Source organism: Babylonia areolata, chromosome 24, assembly GCF_041734735.1.
Source record: "Babylonia areolata isolate BAREFJ2019XMU chromosome 24, ASM4173473v1, whole genome shotgun sequence".
NCBI classification, from domain to species: domain Eukaryota; kingdom Metazoa; phylum Mollusca; class Gastropoda; order Neogastropoda; family Buccinidae; genus Babylonia; species Babylonia areolata.
Window position 1 is genome coordinate 14,832,896 of NC_134899.1, and position 27,054 is coordinate 14,859,949.

The 27,054-nt window shown below is 41.2% G+C and overlaps 1 protein-coding gene across 2 annotated transcripts in view; it reads left to right on the forward strand.

Annotated features, from left to right (window-relative positions):
* The first annotated feature begins 1,289 nt into the window (after positions 1 to 1,289).
* Positions 1,290 to 27,054, forward strand: part of LOC143298812 (uncharacterized) — a 30,225-nt gene continuing 4,460 nt past the window's right edge. Inside the window, exons 1-25 of one of the 2 annotated variants that reach the window (XM_076611790.1) lie at positions 1,290 to 1,480; positions 3,054 to 3,186; positions 3,909 to 3,986; positions 5,079 to 5,134; positions 6,228 to 6,295; positions 6,969 to 7,096; positions 7,480 to 7,595; positions 8,005 to 8,072; positions 8,689 to 8,817; positions 10,374 to 10,477; positions 10,660 to 10,750; positions 12,097 to 12,418; positions 13,281 to 13,383; positions 14,123 to 14,246; positions 15,063 to 15,252; positions 15,869 to 15,929; positions 17,164 to 17,338; positions 18,096 to 18,202; positions 18,710 to 18,833; positions 19,677 to 19,750; positions 21,676 to 21,873; positions 22,847 to 23,693; positions 24,313 to 24,549; positions 25,923 to 26,108; positions 26,256 to 26,375. In XM_076611790.1, coding sequence (XP_076467905.1) covers positions 3,070 to 3,186; positions 3,909 to 3,986; positions 5,079 to 5,134; positions 6,228 to 6,295; positions 6,969 to 7,096; positions 7,480 to 7,595; positions 8,005 to 8,072; positions 8,689 to 8,817; positions 10,374 to 10,477; positions 10,660 to 10,750; positions 12,097 to 12,418; positions 13,281 to 13,383; positions 14,123 to 14,246; positions 15,063 to 15,252; positions 15,869 to 15,929; positions 17,164 to 17,338; positions 18,096 to 18,202; positions 18,710 to 18,833; positions 19,677 to 19,750; positions 21,676 to 21,873; positions 22,847 to 23,693; positions 24,313 to 24,549; positions 25,923 to 26,108; positions 26,256 to 26,375 — 3,823 coding nt within the window. In that variant the 5' untranslated portion in view covers positions 1,290 to 1,480; positions 3,054 to 3,069. The remainder of the gene's footprint in view (positions 1,481 to 3,053; positions 3,187 to 3,908; positions 3,987 to 5,078; positions 5,135 to 6,227; positions 6,296 to 6,968; positions 7,097 to 7,479; positions 7,596 to 8,004; positions 8,073 to 8,688; positions 8,818 to 10,373; positions 10,478 to 10,659; positions 10,751 to 12,096; positions 12,419 to 13,280; positions 13,384 to 14,122; positions 14,247 to 15,062; positions 15,253 to 15,868; positions 15,930 to 17,163; positions 17,339 to 18,095; positions 18,203 to 18,709; positions 18,834 to 19,676; positions 19,751 to 21,675; positions 21,874 to 22,846; positions 23,694 to 24,312; positions 24,550 to 25,922; positions 26,109 to 26,255; positions 26,376 to 27,054) is intronic. The other variant, XM_076611791.1, reaches the window with a different exon arrangement.

Below are 27,054 nucleotides of genomic sequence, written 5' to 3' on the forward strand. Positions count from 1 at the left end.
TATTCCCCTTTTTTTTCTCAAGGCCTGACTAAGCGCGTTGGGTTACGCTGCTGGTCAGGCATCTGCTTGGTAGATGTGGTGTAGCCTATATGGATTTGTCCGAACGCAGTAACGCCTCCATGAGCTACTGAAACTGAAACTGAAACTCTCTCTCTCCGATCTCCCTACCTCCCTCTCCCCGTCTCTCTCTCTCTTCCTGCTCGTTTCCACATTCCCTCTTCCCCTATTGGCAAGGTAGCGTGTAGGTGTATGTGAGTTTTTTCCATAATCTTTAGGGTAGCAAAAGGTAATGCTTACTCTGGTGGGGGTTGTGAATAATAAGTCAAGTGCTGCTTTCGTTATCCAAAACCTTAAGTCTCAACAGTTACTTCATCTGGAAAAGTTCTACTGAAAAAGTTCTTCACTGCTGAACAATTCTGATGGTGTTAAAATGTATAATCTCGTTTCCGAAAAACCGTTTTTCAAATTCTATTTTGTGTTGATAGTAAATCAGTTCTTCACGCCATCATATCTTTAAAAGACACAGTCAGGTCAGAACTCATTGAATTAACCATTTCGTTCACGAACTCGAGGCTTACACATGTTGCGGCACATATTGTCGCCATGCACATAATCACTGTCGCCGGTAATGTATGGCAGGAGAGACACAACAAAAAATCAAATGCGCCGGCGTGTGTGTGTGTACGGAGGAGTATTGACACGGGGGAGTATCGACACGGGAGAGTATCGACACGCTCCCGCACTTGACCTAAACGGTTAGACTTTAAAAAAAATTTTTTTTTTTTTTAAACAAAAAAAACAACATCCAGCCCGGTCTCTGAACAAAAAAGAGAGTGTCCGTAGACCTTAGCACTTTCTATTTGTTGTCATGCCATTCCATGCGTATATATCAAGCTTATTTGGTGCTTGGGAGGGAATAAGGGTGAGTCAGTATGCCATTTGCTGTTAGCTGCCTGCTGAACGTCGCCATTTTGAACATGACGTACTCTCCATACGATTGAAGCTTGTCCAACGATTGTCTCTTTTAAATCAAGTAATTGTAAAAAGCGCATCAATACTTAGATACTGATACAGATTTGCTATGATGTAATTTGTTAACAGCCTTCTGCAGAAGGATAGATGAACAAGACGTTTTTGTTTTGTTTTTGTTTGTTTTGTTTAGTTTTTCCAGTAATTTGGTACGTTTGCGTCATTTAGATATTACGTTGTTTTGGGGTTTTTTTTTTACTTCTTTTTAAGCTATCCATCGATATGAGAACAAAGTATAGTATCAAGGTCATTAAGCTCATCCATTTCTGTTCTCATGTTACATCATCATTATTTTATTTTTTAAACGATTTTGTGTTTGACTGCGAGGTTGTTGACCATAAGTTATAGAACTTCCGGAACATGAACCCACATCGCTTTCATTCGGTCGAATTCTTGCACGTTAAGAAGGAATTTGTCGATTCTGAGGGACATAATTTATTTAAACGTTCTGGTACGTAATTGATGATGTGTCTGTTTTGCTTTTTGTTCAAACATTCGTTTTACTCTATGGACAGTGCCATACTAAGCGTGATTTCCTACCGTGTTATTCAGTTTCAGTCATCGGTAACTAAGTCAAGATAATGCAACGTCTTCAGGATTGTGAATCTTCTGATGCTAGTTTGTCAAGTTTGATTTACTTAATGACTGATCAGTAAAGGTCCGTGCGTGCTTCTTTTTAATGACGCAATATTGCAATTTTAAAACTACTAAATATGAATATTGTATGCTCCATAATTTGATTCGTCAACTGTTCTGTACTTTAAATTGGCCTGATCATAATCTTGGATAGTATAGTTCATTGCAGTAAATAAGGTTGTGAGTAACCTACTCTGTTTTTACTTTAATAGTTTTCGCAGTAAACACAGTGAATGAGTGGAGTGGGTACAAGTGCTATTCCCTTAACAGCTAGTTAAGTGAACTGACTGGAATGTGGAACAGTTAAACAATTGCTTAAGTAACATTGCTGTCCATAAGTGGTTCCACACAGTTACAATATGATGGAAAAAATGAGTGCATGAGTTGGTCCATGTAGTGCTAGAAAAAAGTAAAATGCACAAGTTGATCCCAGTTGGTCTGTGCTAGATTTAAGAGGTGGCTGTATATCCAAATTTCTTCCCTTCCACTCCCATGTGTGTCTGGCAGAGTGAATGTTCATGTCATGTTGTGAACACTACTCAGTCCATTTTGAAGGAGAAAATTCTGGACATTCATGGTTCTGCAGTAACAACTGTAACACCATAGCGGTAGCTGTTGTGCACTATATCTCTGTCAGTATTTGAATACTTAGAGATCTTTTTTCACTGCACATCAGTTTATTTCCATTATGCACAATTTACAAGTTACTTGAAGGCAGAGTGTCAGACTCTCATTACAATCATTGCACTGGTGGAACACACACATGGAATGATGTAATCATGTACAAATGCACACATGCATGCACACATGTATGCACAAGTATTAATCATGTATTTGTGTGTATTAACAAATAGTAAAGAGTGGTAACTCTCTCCATTCACAAGGCACACAACTCCAGGTCAGTGCTGCTTACGCTACCGATTCTGCTAGCACACAGGTAAATAAAAGGTACATTGGAACAAACCCAGACACTAGCTTGAAAAAAGGAAGCGCTGGGCCTGTCCCTACACCGATCACCTGACATGTGCACACAGCAGCAAAGACCGAAGAAATGTGCAAACACAAATCAGCTCTTATTCAAGACTGGCATAGCCTCTTTAATCCTGAACAAGCCACACAGAACATATGGACAATACAGAACAAACACATGGTTGCCTCAGTGCCTTTTCAACCGGAAATTCATTTGTGTATGTTTCTTTCTTATTTTTTCCCCACAAGGCCTGACTAAGCATGTTGGGTTACGCTGCTGGTCAGGCAGAAGTGGTGTAACGTATAGATTTGTCCAAACGCAGTGACGCCTCCTTGAGTAACTGAACTGAACTTTGTGTGGCTATGATTTGATCAGATGCAACCATTCCATGTTATAGATGTTGTGCTGTCATATTCAGATTCCTGATCAGCACTATGGCTGATCCACGCTTGCCCCCATTACCTGCGGGAGGCACTGGACAAGGATTACGCATGGAGAGGTGTATTTTGAACAAAGAGCAGGTGATGCTACCAGAGGCCTTCAACAGTCAGGTGAGTTCTATACAATGTACTGATGTAGTTACATATGTCAGATTGGCCAGCTTGCATTACCGCTACCGTAACTTTTTTCTTTTTTTTTTTCTTTTTTTTTAATGTGATTTTGTGAAGAAGAAAAAAACCACACTGATGTTGAGACTACAAAAGCAAATATTGGAGACCACAGACTCGTGATTTGCATGAAATATGTAAAGTATTTCATGTTGGTGTTACAGTACAGTTTATAATCATATCAATTGTTATATTCAGTACTTAATTGTAACAGGTTTTCTTTTTTATCCAAAAAAGAAATCCTTTTTTATTTTGATAATGATCAGTGACTGAAAATGAGAACAGTTATAATGTACAAAGCAAGTGTTCATTCAGGTACATTATACAAATTTGTGTGCTGTTACTGTGTTAGATTCAGATCTCTTTGAAACCATACCAGGCACATTTGTCATAAAGCCTATTGATCATATTCGAGAAGATAAAATAACAAATAATTACAATGGGTCTCTAAATCCAGCTTTCACATACCTTCCACAGTTTGCTGTTTGGGGTTTTAAGTGACCAGATTCTTCTGTTATTCATCATATTCTGATTGATGGTCACTGCCAGATTCTTTATGATCTTTGTTTAGGAAACCAACCATTGTTGTTGTTGTTCTTTTAAACTGTGCAGTATGTCTTGACACAGATCTAATCTATAGATACATGTCTGTCTTGGTTTTACAGACAAACATCTTTGAGCATGTAATGTCAGTGGATACATGGAATAACGTTCTGGATGAGGAAGAAAGAAAACGTTTAAAGGTAAGGTCTTGGTGTATTTACACTTACAATATTGTATGTCTGTATATCTCACAATTTTCTGGGGGTATTGATATTTCAAAATTTAGGTGTTTAAATTTTCATGCCTTCTATGTGTTGATTTGTTTGTATGCCAGTGTCTACATCAGCATGCATGCATGCATGTGCATACTACATGCATATACATGCAAGGAAATAAGATTCAGAAGTATGCTTAATAAGCATGGTAAGCATGCAGGCACTGAGGTAAAACACTTTTGTATTTAAATGCAGATTGATAGTTCTGTTGTAATTGTAAGTTTATAGATCTAACTAAAAAAATAAATAAAATAAAAAAACTATGAGGCATAAATCAATACTTTTATATCAGTGGATAGCTATATTCATTTCTCTTGGAGGCAAATCTTTTCTTTCTTTTTTTGATGAGTTAACTGAGCATGTGAATATTGTGATTGTATAATCTGTGCAGCTGTTGATGAACTATGATGAGCTAAACCTGTGTTGTCTTGTTGGTTAAACTGAGCTAGATACATACTCTGGAACAGCCCAAAAGAATAGTGAGCCCTGTGTTACATCTCTTGTTTAACTGATGTTTGTCCAAGTCACAGTGTGGTTGTATGTTCTGCTCATTTGCTGTGATGACATTGACAGTTATGCACCTCTTAATCCAGTGACTGCAGCAGTTGTAAACTAAAAGTGGTATACTACTGTCTTCAGTATACAGTAGTAATATAGTATAGTGCTGGAACAAATTACATGTTGTTTTTGTGAATACAGGGGGAAAAGGCTCACACCATTTATTGCAGTCTGCAGCAGTAGTTTGATCTGATCTAAAGTTCAATGGTTATGAAAGTTTAAACTGACTGCTCACAAAAAAAAGATCATGCAATGGAATTGTATTGATCTAATGAAATAGACATCTCATTGTTGTCAAGTTTGGCAAACTTGATATTATAAAAATGCCATTACAGGAGGTATCCGTGGGCTCTGGGGGTTCATGCATATTGTGTGTATGTGCATGCATATTATATAAATATGTCTATATTCAGCCAATGTTATATGATTTGTTATAATGTAGTTAATTTATTATTCCAGGCATTGCTTCCAACATTTCCTGAAGATGATGAAGCTGAAAAAGACGAGACAGTAAGGTAAGTATGTATACTGTGATGTAAAGCATGAGTTTGACGGAGTTAAGGTGATTAAGCCTTTGGCTTCTAACCACAGATATATCCATACTTTAGGGGTGACTACATTATCAACAGTCCAGCCAGTCTCTTGAATAAGCTTACTTCCTTGCAAATAGTGACTGTCTTGATGCATGTTCAAATCAATATCTCAGTAAATCGACAATAACAACGATGAAAACGTGATAGAAGACGAAAGTAATGTTGTTGATCAGCTGAAGTGATTCTGGTGATCCTGATGATAATTTTACTACAACCGCAAGGTACATTTACAAGAAGGGGATGGGGTCGTGATAGAAGTGAGTATAGAAAAAAAAAACTATTTTACAGCGCTTGTGGCTTTTAGAGGTGTTTGATTGGCTAAGAGTGGACCCGGCAAGACGGGTCATCTTTTCACTGTTAGCCACACGAAATTTGGCCAAGCAGAGCAAACCGATAGGCCTAGCTTGCATCAGTTTGACATGGTAAGTATGTATCACCAAACATGGAGTATAATACAAACTCACCGTTTTACTTTTTAGCTTTAAACCTTCATTTTGGGGTTTTTATCTACTATTGTCTCTATGATGAGAGCTCCAAGCAGAAATATTATTTACAGTCAGCCTTTTTGTTGTAATATTGTGTGATAGCGTTTGTAGGTGTGTGGGTGGGAGGGTGTTTGTGGGTGTATGTGAGTGTTTATGTGTACATGATAGTAGAGGAAAACAAAATAATTGCACTTGGTTGTTGTGTCTAGTTCATGCCCTTATATTTTAGCACCATTCCACCCGTAGAATAAACAGATTTGAATTTTCTTCTTTCTTTTTTTTCCAAAATGTTTTGTCTATTTTTTTTTGTAAAAATTTGAGTTATCTTCCCCTGATTGGAAGTTATATTATCCTGTCAACATTGATCATATGATGATTGTATTCTCCATTCATTTTCCTTATAGAAAACATATACATATATTGAGAATGATTTCAGTTGTTGCAATATTTTTAGAGGTTGGTGATTGTTTTGCAAAAATTACAGAGTTCCAGTAGTCGAAGGGTTAATTTGTGACTGACCTCTTTTACAGGCGGTTGTTCAATGGTGACAATTTCAAATTTGGAAATCCACTACAGCAGTTTCACAAGAAACTGAAAGGTAAGTTGTTTTTTTTCCACAGGACAGCCGAACTCCATAACATGTTGTATTGCTGTCACCTGTATGTGGTGTTCTTGGATCTGGATAACCCAATATGATTAAAGAAATGTAAGATAACATGGTAAAATAAAATATTAGTAAGCTCTGGGAAACAGTTTTTTCTCTTCCCTCTTACTTTCCTGTCCCCTTTCTCTCCTTCTCTTATTTTTTGTTGTTGTCATATACTGTACCATGTCAAACTGGTGCAGACTAGGCCATACCTGTAGGCCTAGTTTGCAGCAGTTCAACATGCACTTTGACTCCAAAGAGATTTGACTTATAACCAGACAGGGAGTATAATACAAACCCCCCACCAAACAGGGAGTAAACATATAATAGATATAGACTCCCATGTTTGTCGCTAACTTGTGTGTACCTTGCTTGTTCACTGTCTTTAGGTCCCATGTGTCTATTTCCTTTCTGCTTTGTTTCAAGTCAAAACATTGTGAAATTGCTGTGCTTAAGTAAAACTGGTGCTGTGACTGTGAGGACAGTATGAGTTCTTTTGATTGCTAGCAGTTATGCACATCATTTTTCATTTTATTCCCATGAACAAATACAGATTTGTTATGTTTCATCACAAAAATGTAGTCTGCTCTTGTCATTTACCTTGGCTGAATTGTGACTGTTTCAGACGGCCTCTTGTCGCCAGATATAGCCAAGTGCAATCGCATGTGTCGCAAGTTCAAAAAAAGAGAGTACAAGTTCACTCAGCAGAAGTACCTCTCCAATCTAGTCAGTGAAATCATCGTCTCAAGAGAGGTATGTTTACAGTTTTATGTCCCAAAATGAAAATTCCTACATTCTCAACAACATACACACATGTGCACACATAGCAAGGATTTTATTGTTAAGGAATACATAAATGTATACATACAGTATCAGCAGAAGTATTCGCTTGAAAACACACAGACACATGCATATACACATATATACATTCACATCTACACACACACTCTCTCACTCTCTCTCTTTCACTTGCAAACTGATACAAAAGCAATTACACAGATGTGCATTTTGTATGCAGGCTTTCTTTACCCACAGAAGTACAACAGACCCAAAAATAACACATCCAAACAAACACATCTTACTCAGTACATACAGTGCCTTACAGCCATTGAGATTGACTTTTTTCTGTTACACAGAGAACTCTTCATCTGAGAAATGGACAGCCTCCTGACAAAGTGTTGCCTTTCCGCTCTGTACCCAAACCTGAAAGAAACAAAGACATGAAGGATCGGGTGGAGAAGAATTACCACAGGTGGGTGTTTTGATCAGAACCATCTGTCTGGACAGTTTCAGACATCTGCATGACATATTGATTTTAATTTCAATGATAGTGATCAAAAGCATGGAAAATGATGGATCAGAAACATCTGTCTGGACAGTATCGGACTTCTGCATGACATATTGTTTTTAATTTCAGTGATAGTGATCAAAAGCATGGAAAATGATGGATGTCATCATGTGTAACTTTATGCAAGTTGATACTGCTCTTAATATGATGTACCTCAACCGCTTTCAAGTCTTGAAAGATTGAATACCATGCAGACCTGGATCTGTTTTCTCTTACAGTTTTCAGTCTCACAGCTGAATGCAGATTTGCATATAACACAGGAAAATGATATTAGAAAAACAAACAAATGAAATATTGCATATGTCTGTGCCAGGATTCTAAAGGAAGCAAGAGAAGAATGCAACCTGGAGGACACCTCGTCAGAAGAAGAGGAGAGCATCAGTAAGTACATTGCTTCTGGGTCAGAGAGCAGATTCAAAGGTGTTGGAAGAGGGGAATCAAAACATGCATTGCTCATCAGATCTTGACTCCTGTTTAGAAAAAAAAAGGAATTTACCGTTTAAACTGCAGTGATGCAAACCTGTCTGTCCTTGACAATCACAGTTGTGTTTCAGCAACACACTGGGTGTCAGTGTGTGCATGTGTCTTTGATACAGAACAATGGGGCAAATAGCAGCTGTGCTGATCAGTGTGTGCGTGTTCTCGGATACAGTACAACGCAGCAAGCAACAGCTATTCTGATCAGTGTGTGTGTGTGTGCAACACAGCAAGCTACTGTTCAGCGTGTGTGTGTCAGATACAGTACAACACAGCATGCAACAGCTATGCTTACCAGTGTGTATGTCTCAGATATAGTACAATGCAGCAAGCGACATCTATGCTGAACAGTGTCTGTGTCTCAAATACAGTACAAAGCAGTGACACCTGTACTGATCTGTGTGTGTCAGATTCAGTACAATGGAGCAAATGACAGCTGTACTGATCTGTGTGTGTGTGTGTCAGATTCAGTACAGTGGAGCAAATGACAGCTGTACTGATCAGTGTGTGTGTGTTTCAGATACAGTACAACGGAGCAAGAGACAGCTGCACAGGTCTCTAGGCCCTATCCCATCACCAGAACCCACTACCCCGAGTGTTGTGGCTACCTTCGCCAGCAAACCTTCCACCCTCAATGGCGACATTTCAGGTCTGGTTTAGTGTGTGTGATGTGTGTGTATGTCTTGTGACCAACTCCAGCTGCAGACCACAGCACCCATAAGTCTTGGAATAAATATGGGCATGACAAAAAGGGCCTTCCCATTTTCTATGCTCTGACACATTCACAGCATCATGTGAAGGTTTCCAGCATGCATTGTTTTCTGCCTTCTGTCTCTTCTCACAGTGGTGATGGTGTGGCTTTATCACTGACAGGTCTGTCCCTGGCCTCCCACATTGACAGTAAGAAATCATTCCTGGGGCCAAGAGTTGAGTTTAACAACCTATTGGCTTTTGCCCTAAAAGTCCAGTTTTTCAGCTGCCGTCAAAAGGGGAGGTTACCTACTTCCGGGAGGTCATCGGCCGTAGTTTCGTTTTCTCCGCATAGGCGGATAGTAGTTTGCACAGGAAAGGAATGTCAGACCCCTGCCGGAGTCTGCACTAGTTGGGTCACGGTAAGTATGTTATTTAAACGTAATTTTAGATAGAAAATTTCCTTTTTTCAGTGCTACTGTCTTGTTCTTGTGGAGGTTTTATTGTTTGAGGGTGTGGAGTCAGGGTGTGAGGCCCATCCGACATTCTGAGGCGGAGTCCTGGCTGTCTGAAGAGGAGTGATATCCTGGCTGTTCATCTGAGGTTGAGGTTTAACTGGCAATCCAAGGGGGAGGCCTGGATCACCCATGGGTCCACATCTTCCTTTTAAGTGCTTATGATTGTTTTAAAGCGTAAGTGATGGGCATAGGAAGACTTTGTAGCTGTTACTTTTATTTATTATGTCCTTGCTGATTCAGGGCCCTGTGAAAGCTACACGTTTCAAAGTGCTGGTTTTCTACATTGTGTAGTACAAAGGGTGAAAGTGAACATGAATGCATTTGGGGTTCATTTATTAAACATAATGAGAAGGTCAGAAAGATAAATGATATTATTCTCAACATCTGTGAGCAAGGAACTTGAAGCAGCAATTGCAGTGAAAAGTACTTTATAGAAATAAAAAGAAATCACTAGTTTGATTACACATACTTAACCGTGACCCACAAGTGCAGACTCCGGCAGTGGTCTGACATTCCTGTCCTGTACAAACTACTATGCGCCTATGCGGAGAAAACGAAAGTAGCTTCGGCCAATAACCTCCCGGAAGTAGGTAACCTCCCATTTGCCCCCCTGACTAGCGCCCTCTTTTTCTGGAAGAACACATCAATTAATAGTGAATAAGAAGACAATAGGTTTGTTCTTCAATTATTTTTTCACTGAAGCTTATGAAAGGAAAATTTGTATGTATGCTAGCCTGTCTATATGGTTTTTCAATTTGCAACCATGGGAATTGAAGAGATTAAAAGGTAAGGATTTGCAATATTGAATATGAAACAAGCTAATGAAAAAAAGAGAGTGGGTGATATGGTAAGGATGAAAGTATTGCATAAGACTGGTTATGATTTGTAAGATGTATGGTTTGTGCAGTTATTGCCAACAATGGACAGGTGAGGTGTGTGGGTTGTTGTGCATGTGGTTCCAATAATTGACAGGTGAGGTGTATCGATTGTTGTGCAGGTAATGCCAACAAACGGCCCAGAGCTCTCAGTCCTGTGGAAATCACAGATGACCACTACAGACAGATGCTGAAGAGACATAAACGTCGCAAGCTGGAAGAACCGGTTAGTGTCTGTTTGGTCATGGATGTGTGTGGGTGTGGCTGCACATGCATCCATGTTTTTGTGTGCGCCTGCATGTGTGTGAACATGTATGTATGTGTGTGTGAGTGAGTTTAGTATCTGTGTGTGTTTAACCATGAGAGATCCACCACAGCAGACGGTCAGTGTGCTTGGCATTGTTGCAGAACATACCAGAGTTGAACACCACAGAAGTCACCTTGCAGGATATCCTGAACAGATGCCAAGCCAGTAAAAAGACCAACAAGACATCTCCTGGTAGGTGATACCTGTCATCAGCATTGTAAAGAAATGGGGTTTGTGGGGTCTGCATTGTTAAGTCAAGGTACCTCATCTGCCCTCTGTACGGTTCTGTTTCTCTTACCCTGTTGACTTACCGGTACCTACAGTTGATGTGGTGTAGTGTATGTAGGTCAGTTTACACATTTTGACATCTTAAAACTGTAACTGAACCGGTACCTGTGTGTTGAATGCCGTAATGCTTTATGTGTGTTTGGGAAATTGAAAGACTGCTTTTTTGCCCACTCTTCCATGTTACTTTATCAAACAGTTCTTAGTCAGAAGTGTTGTCCTCGAACCTCTAAGTTTTCTTTCCACTAACATTTCAGTTATGATTCTGATTTGTTTGCTAATGCACTTTTTTCAGCTGCTTTTGGTAATTTCTTTTGTTTCCTTTTTAAACTGTATCTAAATTGAGTGTTTATAAGAAAGATTTTTTTTTTTTTTTGAAAGATGTGTATCTATCATGTTTTGTGTGTAAATGAATGCTTGTGGTGGTGGGGTTTTTTACTTTTTTTCTAGTTTGTCAGATGCATGGTTTGAAAATACCTCTACATTGAATGAATTAGTACCGTAAAGTTCAGTCTATTGAGCGCACTGGTATATAAGCCGCACCCACTAAATTTGGAAAAAATTGAACTTTATACATACATAAGCCGCACCAGTTTATAAGCCACACTTATTTCCGGTACCAGAACACATACTGATACTAAGAAAAGCTGTCGATACTGTAGGTTATGAAATAAACAGAAGCGGGAACAACACAAAGAAAAGCAAGCGAAAATACTGCTAGTGCCACAAAAAAATAATAAATAAACACAACGAAAATAAGATCCATAATTTAGATCATGATTTTGGTGAGTTGAAGGGCAGCTAAGAATAGACGAGAACTTGACACTCCCGGAATCGTTAAAATCCGCAAATAAGCCGCATCATTGTATAAGCCGCAGAGGTTGAAGCTGGGGTAAAAAGTCGCGGCTTATAGACCGAACTTTACGGTAATTTAGATGAGACATCAGTGAAATATTTCCAAATCATACTCCTAACATTTGATAGTAAAGGCCTGTGGAGAATCTTGTGGTCAAGAGGAAAAAAGTTTTCTAGGGGCCATGTATTTATACATAATCCAGGTTCTGTGTCTTAAATAGTTACTCCTGTTCGTTATTAATGCTACATGTTGTTGAATGTGTTTTGAGCTGCAGGGTGACTGTATCATGAATGCAAATTATTATTATTGGAAATACACCAAAGTAGGATATTCACAACCAGGTGGTAGGTGTAGAGACTGTTTTCCCCAATGGCACTTTGTCGTATCTGGTTGCCAGTGGTGACGGCCAATGGGGATGCAGGGCAGGAGGTGGAGGTCCCAGTCGCAGCACTGGCAGCAGTGGCGGGAGCGTCGCCGGTGACAACGACCCCTGCCCCCACTACCACCCCCACTGCCACAGGCAAGAAGAAGCCGCAACCCAGGGTCCCACGTGTGAAGACAGAGAAGAAGATAAAGCGAAAGGTCAAGTCGGAGAAGGAGGAAATGGAGGAGGTCGGGGATGTGTCCTTGACCTTGCAGCCAGCGGCCACCAACCTGGACGTGCACTCTGACCTCTTGACGCATCGCGATGATGGAGTGCCGGACTTCCCCTTGGTCGAGTAAGTGATGGAGAGGATGAAGGTGGTGGGGAGTTCAGTAGTTTGTGGTGGGGGTTGGGGGGGGCAATATGTGTGTGTTTTGTTGCTGGAAATTTTCTGGATGAAGTGCGTATGTGTTCATAAATGTCTTTTTTTTTTCTCCTTTTTTTTTTTTGTTGTAAATGCAGACATACACTTTTGTTATTTATTTAGACTGTGTTTTTTGTTTTTTAACATCAACTCCAGTTATTTGTTTAGACTGTTTCTTATCTTTTTCTTTTATTTGTTTGTATCAGTTCTAGTGTTTCAGATTTTTTCCCTGCTTCTATGATTTATAGCTGTAAAAAAAAAAATTTTTTTTGTCTGTTTTTTCTTGGATTGCCATTTTCTGTCTCTTTCTCTTATATCTTTCCATTGTCTTACCCTTTTCATTGGTTCAAGTCTCACATTTTAATTAAAACGAAAAGAAAAAAAAAGACTGTAGGACTGTTATACATGTTTTTGTAGGGACTTAAACCTCTTGACTGCTGCTGCTGAGTGCTCATCAGTGAAGAGCTGTCACCTGACTGCGATAACACAGACCTTGCATGTCAGGTGTCAGTCAAGGTGTGTTTAGCTTGCTGTTCTTTTGATTGCTTTTTTTTTTTCCCCCCCTTTCTCTACAGCAAAATCAGTGACACCATTGGTAAGTACACACACACACAAAATAGTAACTGTCTTTCAAGCTTATCTCACACTGATCACATTTGACCAAGGCTCAGCAGTCAAGGGTTTAAGTAGCGTAGTGTTTACATGTCTCCTGCAGTGTACCTTAAAGAAACCTGCGGCAAAGAGTGTGCTTGACTTGACATCCTGAGTGAGCATGAAGCTTTATGTTTGACAGCGCGCTTCCGGCACGGCTGTCCATGGGCCAGGCTGACAACTTCTTCAGCCTTCTGCGAGATATCATCTGTGATTTCCCCGACTCCAAAGCTACAACTGCCAAGGTTGGATATTTGTCCGTGTGGGGAGGAGAGGGGATAGGTGGGTGTGTGGGGGAATGTGTGTGTGTCTGTGTGAGTGTGTTTGTGTGTGTGTAATTGTCTGTGTCAGTGAAAGTGTGTGTATCACTGTATGGTGTGGGCTAGTGAGGAATGATGGGGAAGGTGGTAGTATTTGATAATGATGGAAATGGTGAAAGGGGTGTTGTTGATTGTATGAGGTGGTATACTAAAATGTGTTTTGTTTCTATTCTTTTGTTTTTAATCATGAGTGGGTTCTGATTCTAGTTTGTATGCTTGGGTACCTTCTCCATTTTGTTTTATGCACTGCTATAGTTGAAATGAAGGAGTATCTAAGAAAAATATTGGGAGGGTGTCATTAGAAGAAATAAACAGACAGTAATTTCCTTACTTCATCCTCTTCATGCTCTGTTATGGGGGAACAATGCAACCATCAGAGATCTCCAGTGGTGCCTATCTACTGTCTTGCTCCCCCCCAGGTGTAGCTTTTAGTTCTTAATATTTTCACCACCACTGGTGACTTGAGTCAACTTCATACATATTCTGATTATCACAACAGCATGACAGCGTGAATTATTGTATATTGAGTAAATGAGCAAGAACAATTTCGGGAATTATTTTATAATGAACATAGTGCTTTAGTCAAAGTGGAAGGAGATAGTCGTTGTACATTGCAAGGGCTATATTTCTAACCAAACTGATGATGGCATGTGTGTGTCGGCAGGTGGAGGAGAGGGTTCGGGAATGGCAGGAATCCCCAGCCATTTCCCTGAATTCCTGGGTGCACACAGAGAACTGGGTGGAGCTGGTGATTTCTGCTCTCAAGTTTCTGTCGGGGGATGTTTTAGGTTGGTTTGGTGGACTCTTAACCTCTCTCACACTGTGGTCCTTGTGCTTGTTCCTCTCTTGTCTTTATGCGTCCCTGTTTACTTCTCTCTCTCTCTCTCTCTCTCTCTTTCTGCCCCTCATCTTTTGATTGGTCCCACATTACAATGATTAAGAATCAGGAATTAGAATAGAGTCGTATTCACAGAATTGAAGCTACACTTGTTCTGTTGATTAAATTATGTGCAGATGAAAGTGCATTCGTGTGAGCATGTGAATAAGTTTAAAACAAATGATATTTTTCAGACTGTAGTCTGAAATCAGACCAAAGAAAGATGTGGAAAGTCACAGCTTCTTACAGTTGTACATACAGTTGTGAAGGTTATGTAGTAATTTTCAGACTGAAACATTAAAAACCTAGCCTCAACCCTGAAAGTGGAAAATTCAAAAGTATGCATGAAACTTCAGCATAAATCCTTGTTTTGATCAACATGTCTTTTTTGTAGTTGTCATCTGTGTATCTTTAGACACAGTGGCAGCGTGAATCGGTTAGGCATTGGACTCAGTGTTCTCCAGTGTTGTGAGATCAGGGGTCATGGCCCTGTTTCAGCATGGTGTTCTGTCCTTGGGAAAGGTTTTTTCTCCAGTTTTCCTCACTCCGCCCCAGTGTGAATGGGTGGAAGGAGAGGATTAGGCCCTGCTTACCTATGCCGAGCCCTAGTCAGTGGATATGAATGCACTGCTCTGATGGCTGTAAAATGATAAGGGACCTTCAGTTAGCCTAGTCTGTGTATCTGTTGCTGTATCAGTCAGTGCAACTTCCTTCCCTGCCTGTACAGGTCTGAGTGTGGAGAACTTTGTGCCCTTCCTGGACTACAAGGAGCGGGCCCAGCAGTGGAAGTGGATCGGGGCTGGGCGGGACTCAAACCAGCAGCTGTCTCCCCTGTTCCGGCACTGGCTGAAGCACAAGAACAGCCTGCCTGTCGACAGCCTCAACAGCACCCAGGGCTCCCCACCTCCTGTCAGAACGTGAGCAGTAATAGTGTCAAGACTGGTCAGAGCAAACCGGGTTGCTTATTGCCCAGCTGACTTAAAGGGGCCATTTCAGGGCTGCAGTACTGGTCAGAGATTAAGGGAAAAAATCTTGATAAAAAAAAAAGTCTGTGTTGCATAGACAGGAGAGTTTTGGGGTGTTTTTTCTTTTTTTCTTTCTTTTTGTTTAGGACCCAGGTTTGTAAAAGTTATCTCTGAATTACTGATACTAGGTTATACAAAGTTTTTATTAGTGATAAAGCAGAGCTGTGAAAAGTTTTTTTATTAGTGATAAAGCAGAGCTGTGAAACATTCCACCTGAATTTAGATGAAATAAATGATAATGATGTGGGGTTTTTTTTTTAACTTGACCTAGAAAGGATCTTTCAGACCGAAGTTGTTCTCATCATGTAATGTGTCCATACTTCAGTGATCCAAATGAGTGTGTTGGAAGCGTTCAGACTGCGATAGGTGTGGACTTGTAAGTCAGTGTGTTGTATATGTGGATGTGAGTGATACATATGTATGACACATATGTACCTCCTTCATCTCAGTCTTACATGTCAGTATGTCAGCATCTGGTAGTCAGCATGTGGTTTCCCTGTGGTTTCAGAAAAACAAGTTTCGTTGTCCGTCCTACGCTTCCAACAGAAAAAGCACTTTATCGAGAGCAGGTGAGATGGTTGGAAGTTTAGTATGTGTGTCTTTGTGATGTATGGTGTTCATTGGTACAATATCAGTTGTGTGTGTACTCATTTACACACATATCTGAATATGCTGAATGGCATTAAAACATTTGTTTTCCTTTATGTGCAGTTTACGTAAAATCATGGCATCACCTTTTCAGTAGCAGTATTTGTTGTTGTTTTTTTGTCGTTTAAATATTAAGAACTGTTAAGTGTATCAGAACCACTGTAAAAGGTGATGTTTTAGAACTCGAGATTAGGAACTAAAAGCTGTGCAGTGTGAACTTGCATGAGTGTTTGTGTTTAATGTCCTTTTCCCCCACATACAGATTAATCCATTCATACTGCTGTTTTGTTTACAGGAACAATGTGTTTAATGTCCTTTTCCCCCACATACAGGTTAATCCATTCATACTGCTGTTTTGTTTACAGGAACAATGTGTTTAATGTCCTTTCCCCCCACATACAGATTAATCCATTATACTGCTGTTTTGTTTACAGGAACAATGTGTTTAATGTCCTTTTCCCCCACATACAGGTTAATCCATTATACTGCTGTTGTGTTTACAGGAACAATGTGTTTAATGTCCTCTTCCCCGCCCATACAAGTTGATCCATTCATACTGCTGATGGGGTTACAGGAACAATGTGTTCTATGTCCTTTCCCCCCACCATTAGCCCAACACTCAGTTTATATCACAGATTGACATATGTTTACGGTTGGGCCAACAGCAAAGTGAGAGCTATATTATGAGTGGTTTCTCCATTGGAGTGGAAAGTCTTTTACAAGTTAAGTCTTTTGTGTAGGACTATGACTCTCAAACTAGGAGGCAAGATTGCAGTGGCTCTTAGTGCTGCAGCCTTGGGGGCTAGCTGGCCTTTGGGAACAATCCCATCGCCAACTGTCCTAAAACCCGAGAGAGTGAGGATGTAACTTGGGCAAGACATTCTCCACTACAATCAAATTCTAGCCCAGATAATCGGGACCACAGTTGCCATCTCTGCTGTTCTGATGGTCATTGTCGGACATAACAGACTATCATGCAGGTTGATCCATTCATACTGCGGTTGGGTTTACAGGAACAGTATGTTCTCTGTCCTTTACTCCCAGCATACAGCTTAATCTTTTTATACTGCTGATGGGGTAACACGAACAATGTGTTCTATGTCCTTTACCGCCACCCTACAAGTTAGTCCATTCATACTGCTATTGGGGTTACAGGAACGCCGTCGTTTTGACAATCCACACCGTGCCTTCACCTACCATCTCCATGGTTACGATTCAGTGGTGGGTCCAGTGAAGGGGGTGTACAACAAGGAGAATGCCATCACCAAGGCCAGAGAGCACAACCTGCTGATCTCTGACCGTCCTGCCTACGTCACTATTCTCACCTTAGGTAACACCGGCTCTGTGCCTGTTTCTAGTTTAAGTGTTTTCCCTTTGTTTTGGTATTAAGACACGCTCTTCAGTATATTGAACTGCAAACTTCCCAGCAGTATTACAGAAATCATTCACTCCCATCAGTGCTACTGACAGTTTATGTTCTGGGGGATGGTTGGACTTAAAAGGACAGATCTTGGTCATTGTGTGTTGGTTTGAGATGGCGCATTGATTTGATTTTCCCAGCATCCAGTATGTTCCAGTGTATCTTGAAAGTGTTTTCCTTCTTGATCTTGCATACTTTAATGAATGTTCATGTTCTATCTAAAAGTGATTGTGTGAGATATATTTAATGTTATATGTAATCGAGCCAAAAGACAAATATTTGTGCATTTACAGACAATAAAGTTGTATCTTATCTTACGTTATTTTATATTCTCCACAGTGAATTCAATATATGGATCCAAATAGTTCAGATGGACAGTGATTAGATCTATGCCATACCACATACATGCTGTTTTGTGGATCTATCATCCACACATCTATCCATTTGTTGGTTGATAGGATCAAGACTGGAGGAACTAATTTCAAAGACTTCCAGGTACAGCTTTAAAAGTATTTGAGAGGCAGGTGAACCAACCATGTTTCTGTTGGGAAAAGCGGCCATTCTTGATGAAAAGGTTTTGGGCTGATAAGCAAAAAAATGCAGTACAGTATTGGTCAAGATGTATGTTTGTGTTTCAAGCAGTCTCTGTTGTTGTTTTTCCCCCCAGTGCGTGATGCAGCAGCACGACTGCCCAACGGAGAAGGGACACGGGGTGACATCTGTGAACTGCTGAAAGATTCCCAGTTCCTCTCTCCTGGGGTCACTGACACACAGGTAGGCTTCTGTCAATTACAGCTTTTTTGGTGTGTTTGTGTGAACATGTGTATGTGTGTATCCTGCCCATAGACAAAGATTTTCTGTGCTGTTCATGGTAAATTGATTCCGAGTGAACCAGTTTGTTTCACCCTGTGTCATAAGCATGCCAACTCACACTTTTCTTTTTTCTTTTCTCTTTTTTTTTTCCCCCAAAACAATCAGTTTGTACATATTTGTAGATTTTCCGTGAATTAAATTTGAGTTGTCAACAAGAGAAGGCTTGATATTTAATATCAACATATAAAATGCTAAACTTATAATGACAAAGTAAAAATTTAATTTTAGATAGAAAATTTCCTTTTAATGTGATTCACTCTGCTCTTCAGTTTTCTGAAAAAGATGTCATTTGAAACTGGTAGCTGATAATTTGAGAAGAAAAGCAAACGTTGGTGCTTTAGAATTGTTATGAACATGATCCCATACTTGTGTTGTTATAATCTCTTCAAACTGTTGGTGTGCTGACAGATCAACACTGTGGTGAGTGGGGCGCTGGATCGTCTACATTCAGAGAAAGATCCTTGTGTCAAGTACGACGTCAACTCCAAGCTGTGGATCTACCTCCATCGTAGCCGCACCGAGGAAGAGTTTGGTGAGGGGATTTGTTTTTGCTTTTGTTTTGTTTATACCAGACACAAGAGGGATTTGGATGTGAGAGATGATGATGAGAGATGACTGTTTTGTCCATGTCGTATGGCTGTGGATGGTGTGTGAATATTGTCACTGCTGTGTCATGGTTTCGTCCACATTTTTTTGTTTTTACACTCAGTTGTGATTGCTATAGTTGTGAAGATAATTGGACACTGGTGTTATTTGAAAACAAATTGTATTTTAGAGTAATGTCAGTAGACTCGAAAGATGTTACTGACATCAGTGGACCAGTAAAGGGGTGAGGGAACGGTAATGTTTTTTTGTTTGTTTGTTTTTTTAAAGAATATTGAACAAACTACTAGTCTGAATTTTTTCCTTGGTAAATATCTATAATTTTTTTATCCTTTGTTTTTTTCTTCTGATCATCATCATGTTGTGTGTTCATGAGTTGCTGTTCCCATGTTCACTCTTACATATGAGTGAGCTTTTACGTGCAAAACTGTTTTTACCCCGCCGATAGGCAGCCATGCTCTTGTTTTCATATGTGTGTATGTTGGCTGTGTTCTTGTTTTTATAACCCACCAAATGCTGACATGGGTTGGGAGATTTTTAATGTGCACATTTGATATTCTGCATGCATAATTATAAGCATGATGGGGGTTCAAGCACTAGCAGATCTGATGACCTGGAAGATCAGAAAAATGTCCACCCTTAGCCACCCCACCAGGCACTGTGACTTGAATTTGAACCCAGAACCCTCACATTGGAAGTACAATCACTCAGTCATCACGTTGGTCAATGTCTCCCTTCTTTCCCTTGTGACATGGTGTTGATGGCTGTGCAGAGCGGATCCACCAAGCCCAGGGAGCGGCAGCCAAAGCCAAGAAATCCCTGCAGCGCCCCAAGACCTCAAAGGCAGTGAGTTTTTGTCAGCTTACGGTAGGACACATCTCTTTCATATTTTAGGGCTCTCTCAGTGTAACTGTCCTCAGGGTCTTAGATTAGTGTGGTGTGTGATGAATGAACACACAATGCATGCATGCCAGCAGGTTGGTGTTTGTGTATGCAAGTTAGTCTTCGTTTTTTTACATGGTCTTCAAAAATGAGTAATTTGCATGGTCTTTAGTCACATTACCTGTATGATAGTTGCCTTGTTTCCCAGGAAAGACAGCAGTTGTCAAAAAGTGAACAGTCTGCATGAGTTGACCATGACAGATAATCATCTCATGTACCTGCGGTAGTTTAGTTGTCTGTTGTTTTTGGTTCTTTGGCTTCTTATAATGGCTGGTACCCTTGTTTCCTGGAAAATGGGGCAATTTTATAGCTGTTGTGAACATTTCTTTCACATAAGGGCATTTCTTCCCACCCTTATATCTGTGTATATTATTTCATCATACCTCCACATTTAATGAGAATCTGAATTTAACAGTGTATTTGTGCTTTATCTTTATGGTTCCTTTATTGGAAAAAAATGGATAGTGTTTCTGCATGTTTGACTCACTTGTGTAAACAAAGTGAGTCATTGTTTTAACCCGGTGTTCGGTTGTATGTGTGTTTGTCTGTCTGTCTGTATGTATGTCTGTGTGTCCGTGGTATTAAGATTGCCATTTTCTCTGGACATACTTTGTCTGTCAGTACCAACTTTGGCTTAAAATCGTACAAAAAAAATCTTCACAGTCATACCAATAAGAGTTTTTAAGTCTCCCGAATTAAGCCATGTTTCCCATATAATTAACAGTTAATTTCGTTGAGGCCATTTCCGGGATTCCGAAAACATCATATAACCGCATCCCAGTTGCAATAGCGTTGGCGATGCTTAGAGAGTGACGGTGTGACCTCAGTTTTCTTGTACGCAATTAAATGGAAAGAAATAAAAATTCTGGACAGAACACATACAGTGACACAGACTACATCATCGACGTGTTTACTGCATATGAGTCTTTTAAAGTGGATACTCAATTAACTAGAATGGATATGTACTTTGCGGGTGTAACCTAAACTTGTACATCTATCTAGATCCAGTGAAAAACGGCTAAACGTTGCAGCGTGACTGCAGCAATAGCCATGTCTCCTTTACCGCGGACTTTAAAGAATTTTTAATTGCCCCTAAAGAATTTTTAAATGCCTGAGATACACCAAAATGATATGATTTAAACAGCGTTATCACTTGGAATACTGCAATCGATTTATCGCCCTTAAATTTAAAAAAGCATGCTTAAATGTTTATTTTTGAACGTCATTCGTGGATCAGCAATAGTGCAGTGAGTAAGACAGTAATCTTCCCACCCAAACATGCCAGGTTCAAATCTGCGCTCAGGCCTTTTTTTTTTTTTCTTTTTTAACCCGAAGCTTTATAACAACAAATACAGAACACATTTTAACGATTTTTTTGTTGTTGTTTAAGTGTATCACAAGTGAGTCTTGAAGGCCTTACCTCTCTTGTTATTTCTGTATTGTGTCTTCAAGTGCAACACAGTAATAATCATGATTCAGTTTACCATGTATTACTGTGACTTAAAAGGGTATATTGGGTTTCACTGATCTTTTTTGCTTATTTGTTGCTTAATTGTTTTTCTGTGTGTGTGTGTGTTAATTTGTGTGTGGTTCTGAGTGTGACTCCGTGTTTTCTTGAAAAGTATTTTTCATGCACATGAGACGATTTACCGAAATTGAAATGCCAGCAAATGGCTGTCTACAGGAAGATGAAAGGAAAATATGTGAATTGAAAATAGTATTATATCATTTTCTGTACTTTTTATCTTCCCACTTGCCTAACTGCTGTTTCTGTGTGTGTGTGTGTGTGTGTGTGTGTGTGTGTGCTTGCATGTGTGTTTGTGTTGCAGATCAAAGATCACATGTCGCAGTCGACTGCAGCGTCAGTGAAGGCAGCTCTGGCCCAGAACGTGGCTTCTGCAGCAGCGGTGGCCTCGGGGAGTGGGGATTTGCCGCTGGACCCCATAACTCCCTTGGTGACGGCCCCCACTTCCCTCACACAGCCCCCCACCAAGGTCCTCACGGCCGCTGAAGCCACTCTCCAGCAGGTCTGTCATCTTGCTCACCTGTTTCAGGAGTTCATAGTAATAGTGATAATGATGATAATTAAAATGCTTGGAGAGTGTGTTGCTCAAGAATCAGCCTGCACTGCCACCAGAGGGTTTGTTTTGCAAGGACCTCCTTTTTCTTAATGAGCCTCAGATTTGAGGAACCTGCCGTCATCAGTGCAGATTGACAGTTACATCTCCAAAGCAGGGAGCTCATGGTGTTTGCAGTAAAACTTACACATTCATAAACACACATCTGTCAAGTATGCCACACATGAACAAGTCTTTGGGGGTTTTTGTTGTTTTTTTTCCTTCATTGAGATATTGACGAATTGCACTTATTATTCTCATAATAGTAAAGGGAGTACCATGGCAGCATTGGTTAGGCGTTGGTCTTCTGATCTGTGATCAAGTGTTTGCTAGTGATCATTGTTCAAGGCTACCTGTTTCAGAGTGGTGTTTTGTCCTTGGGAAAGGCACTTTATTCCAATTTTCCTCACTCCACCCACATGACAGATTGAGGCCATTTTGTTCCGAACTGCTGGGCTGATATCAGGAGAAAGAGTGCTGACCTTGTAATTTTTTGTTTCAATGAGAATAATCAGTTTCTGGAGGTATGAGGGGATTTTGGCGGTTATGTGTGCTGAGTGTATCTGGATCTGGTATTGGCGACTCCTTGAAACTGAAACTGATTTTTGGAATAGGTGGAGGCTCAAGAATTGGTGCACATGTTGGCTTCTACTTGTGTCAGTGTGTGTTTTTGGTGTGTATTTATTAAACAACTCAGGAGAAATCTCTGTTTGTTATTAATTATGCATGTGTATGTATTAGTATTCTGTAGCTGGCATAGCAAGAGAAAAAAACTAGCAAAAAGAAAGCTCATTGTTAGACATTTTTCATGTTGCTCACAATTTTACCTTTCCATGTGTTAACTGCTCTCTGCTAGCACGGACACCAACTTTTGATTTTAAAGGTGCGTAACGGCAAAGGCAAGCAGATGACAGCGGCCAAAGCAGCAGCAGCGGCAGCAGTGGCTTCGGCCAACAGCATGGCCATCGTGACCACAACACCACAGCAGGCTACAACGACCAACGTGCCGGGGGCCACATCAGCACTGACCAAACCAGCAGCCAGCAAGGGCAGGGCCCCCGTGGTGAACGTGACGGCCAGCGGCACACCCAGCCTGCTGGGGCCACGCACGCAGAGCCCCGCCCACACCGCTCAGCAGAGCCCCTCTATCCTGGCCAGTCTGGGCAAAGGGGGTGTGGCCTCGGTGGCAGGCGGCATCAGCGTGACGAAAGCTCCAGTGGTGACAGTGACCAAGCAGGGGCTGACCCCTGGAGCCAGGCCAGGGGGGAACACCGGGGGGCAGCAGGTGTTCAGGTCCACTGCAGCTGCCACCACCCAGTCTGCCGCAGAGATCATCCTGGGCAGCTCCGGCCCTGCCCCACAGTCCCCCATCATCCTCACCCAGGACCCATCCTCCCGCTCATCCACCCCTACGGCCGTCACCGTCAACACGCCCCCTCCCTCCGCTAAACTGGTCACCCTGGCACAGCCGGCCAGCGCAGGGATGGTTGTGACAGGGGCGACCCCCCCTGCCACGGCGGCCAAGCTTGTGACGCTGGCCCAGACCGGGGGCACGACGGTGGGTGGGGGAGTGGTGGTTACGGGGGCAGGGAGTGATGGGGCGATGATTACGCGCCTGGTGCAGCAGGTGGCCGGGGGCGCCCAGCAGGTGGTCAATGTCAGCAGTCTGCCAGCCAAGGGGTTGCCCCAGGCCTCGGGACAGCAGCGCTCCACAACCCTCAAGATACAGGGTCAGTCCTCTTTGTCTGCGTCAGCTGTGCACTGTCTTTGTCTACTCATGTATCTGGGAGAATATATATATATGTATGTATGTATTACATATTATGCATATTTTCGTAATGGCTATTTGTATAATTCATTTGGGCAGTTTTATTCTTCTTCTTCTTGTTTTTTGAATACCTATTTTCCCTTTGTTGTACTGTAATTTACCACGCAGAAAAAGTATTTTGGACCCAGTCTTTACCTTTTGATAATTTTTCTGTCTACCAATGAAGTAATTACCATGTTGGAAAAAGGAGTGGGCAAGAAGCTGTCACTGTTGTGAAGTGGTCAGGTAGTTTCAGAATTGCTTTGTGTGCATTAGTTCTCTCTGTGGCTGTCTCTTTGTCTCACTGTCTGTACATCCCCTCACTCTCTCTCTCTCTCTCTCTCTCTCTCTCTCTCTCTCTCTCTCGCCTTTTTTGATATTTGTTTATTGTTGCCAATACCTTACCTTATTTTTCCCTTATTGATCCAAATTGTCTGCTTCTTGATTTTGAAAAAAAAATTGCCAAAAATGGCTAGGTGGGAAAGTCCAACTGTTGACTAGTTCAAACAGTTCTCCAAAGCCTCGCAAACAAATCCGTCCAGGTGGCAGCATTGTGCAGCCTATAGTGGGCGGGAAGCCAGTGGCGCTTTCAGGGAAGCCACTCCTGCAGTTTGGGAAAGGGGGACAACCTCTGGGTGTGATCCAAACGTCGCAGGGCCAGATCTCCACACTCAGCCTCATCCCCCAGCCAGCGCCGTCCACTGCCCAGGCATCCTCAGCCTCCCACTCCCCCAGTGCCAACGCCAGTAAGATCACTGTCGCTGCTGCTGCCTCTAAATGTAAATGGCTTTTGGTTTCCTTATTTTTATGTTATTTTTATTTTGTTTTTCATCACACGCTTAATAGTTTAGCTGAGTACCATTTCTGTTGTTGTTTGTTTTTTGTTTTTCATTACATTCTGGGTAGTTTACTTTAATTCAGTTTCTGTTGTTGTTTTTTGTTTGTTTTTCCATACATACTTGTGTAGCTTAATACCATTTCTGTTCTTGATGTCTGTTGTTGTTTGTTTCAGTTAAGCCATGTGGGGTTCAGTTACAACCCAGTTTATTTGGATTCTTTTAATTCCAGCCATGTCAGTATTAATGTTGATGAGGTAGATTTTTATCATGTTGTAGTACTGCTGTCAGGTTCTGATCTTGTAAATGTGATTAGTTTAAAACAAAATAACATTGGGAAGAAAATGGGTTTGGAAAGATGTATACTAGGAGACAGGTGGGTGGGAAAAAAGAAGGGAATGGTTGGTAGATGAAAAAAGAGAACAGGTGAGGGATGGAGGTGCATTACATTGACTGTTTTATGATGTGCACTGCTCAGACTGTCCATGCGCCTGTGCTTGTTTACTTTTCTGACATAAAGATTAGTCCCTGTTGCTTTTAGTATGCTTTGATTCACAACAACTCTGTGGTTGTTTTCGGTTTTTTTCCTCCTTTTTGATTTTTGTTTTGTTCCTTAAGATGTGTCATGTGCCTGTTTTTGTGTTGTGATTGTGGAGGGGGTGGGTGTGTGATTGATTTGACTCCAAGCTCTGTGTGCGTGTGTGTGTGTGTTCTGCACATGCAAAATGAGATTTTACTTTGACTGGTGTATTTTGTGATGGTTGGTGTGGTTCACTCAAGCCCCCACTCCCAACCCTCAACCCCACAAGTGAACATCTGTGTGGGAAACAGTAGGTCATAATCATGTCCTGGGTCACTTTCTCATGATGGGACATTTGAAAGCCACCAAGGACATTTCCACAAAAAGATGGGGCATTCAGTAGAATAATAGGTCATTGGAGACGTTTACTAATCAAAATTATTTTACATTTTGCATTTTAAAAATATTAGTTACCCACTCATTCTCTTTTTCTGCCAAAACTAGCTTCCCTTTATCAGACCCAGAAAAAAGGGGAAGGGGGGAATATATTGCTGTGTGTTTGTCATTGTGCATGTCATTATGTAGGATTGTCAGAATAGGTTGTATACATGCTGCCCAGTTTTATTCATCTTATAATAGTTAGTTGTCTCATGGGTGAGTTAACCAAAGATAAATTTCTTGCTATTTTCTTGAAAATTGTGCTGTGATCCTGTTTTTAGTCTTTTTGGAAAACAGAAAGTTGTGGATGCCTGAGAGATGTTTGTTTTCTTATTTTTCTTTGTTTTTTTCGCACCAGCCTCTAGTGGCAGCAGTTCCCCAGTAACGCTGACCATGGTGGCTTCAGGGGGCACCACTCTGCCCAAGGCATCCATTTTGGCCAGCACAGGTGCCAGCACTCTGCCTGCACAGGCCAAAGTGGTCACCCCTTCACAGGCCGGCATGGTGGTCACACAGCTAGCACCTGGCCTCTCTCTTCGTCCTGGTAGGTGGTGGCCTTTTTTTTTTCTTTTTTAAAGAGATGTGTGTGTGGCAGTGTTTGCGTTCATGAGAACTGACGTGAGTGGGGGTGGAAAAGGCACAGACACAGTGAAGTGTGACCTACAATGCATGGCGTGTGTGTATGTTTCAGCTGGTCTGACAGCGGCATCGCAAGCGAAGGTGGTGACTGGAGGTCAGGCAGGTCTGGTGCCCACCCAGTTCATCGTCCAGCAGGCCCCGCCCCCCAGTGCCAGTCAGGCCACTGCCCAGGGTGCGTTCTCCTTTCTTGTCTTTGTCTTTTCTTCTTCTGCATTCGTGTTGTCTTTGTCTTTTCTTCTTCTGCATTCGTGTTGTCTTTGTCATGTCTTCTTCTGCATTCGTGTTGTCTTTGTCTTTTCTTCTTCTGCATTTGTGTTGTCTTTGTCATGTCTTCTTCTGCATTCATGTTGTCTTTGTCTTTTCTTCATCTGCATTCGTGTTGTCTTTGTCATGTCTTCTTCTGCATTCGTGTTGTCTTTGTCATGTCTTCTTCTGCATTCGTGTTGTCTTTGTCATTTATCTTCTTCTGCATCCATTGGCAACATCTCACATACAGTTTCACTTGTGTATGCGTAAGCGGGCTTTCATGTGCATGACCATTTTTTACCCTGCATATAGACAGGCTTACTCTGTTTTCAAGGGTGTATATGCTGGGTTTGTGTTTGTTTCCAAAAATCACCAAAGGCTGACATGGATTACAGGATCTTTAATGTGCGCGTTTGACCTTCTGCTTGCAGACACATACAAAGAGGGTTTGGGCACTAGCAGGTCTGTTCAGAGATTGGAAAAAATAACCACCCTTTGTACACTAAGTGCTGTGACCAGGATTCGATTCTAGGACCTCGGATTGCAAGTCCCATCACTTTAGCCAAAGCATGTTCTAGGTTTCAGTGCATGGATATGACTGTACT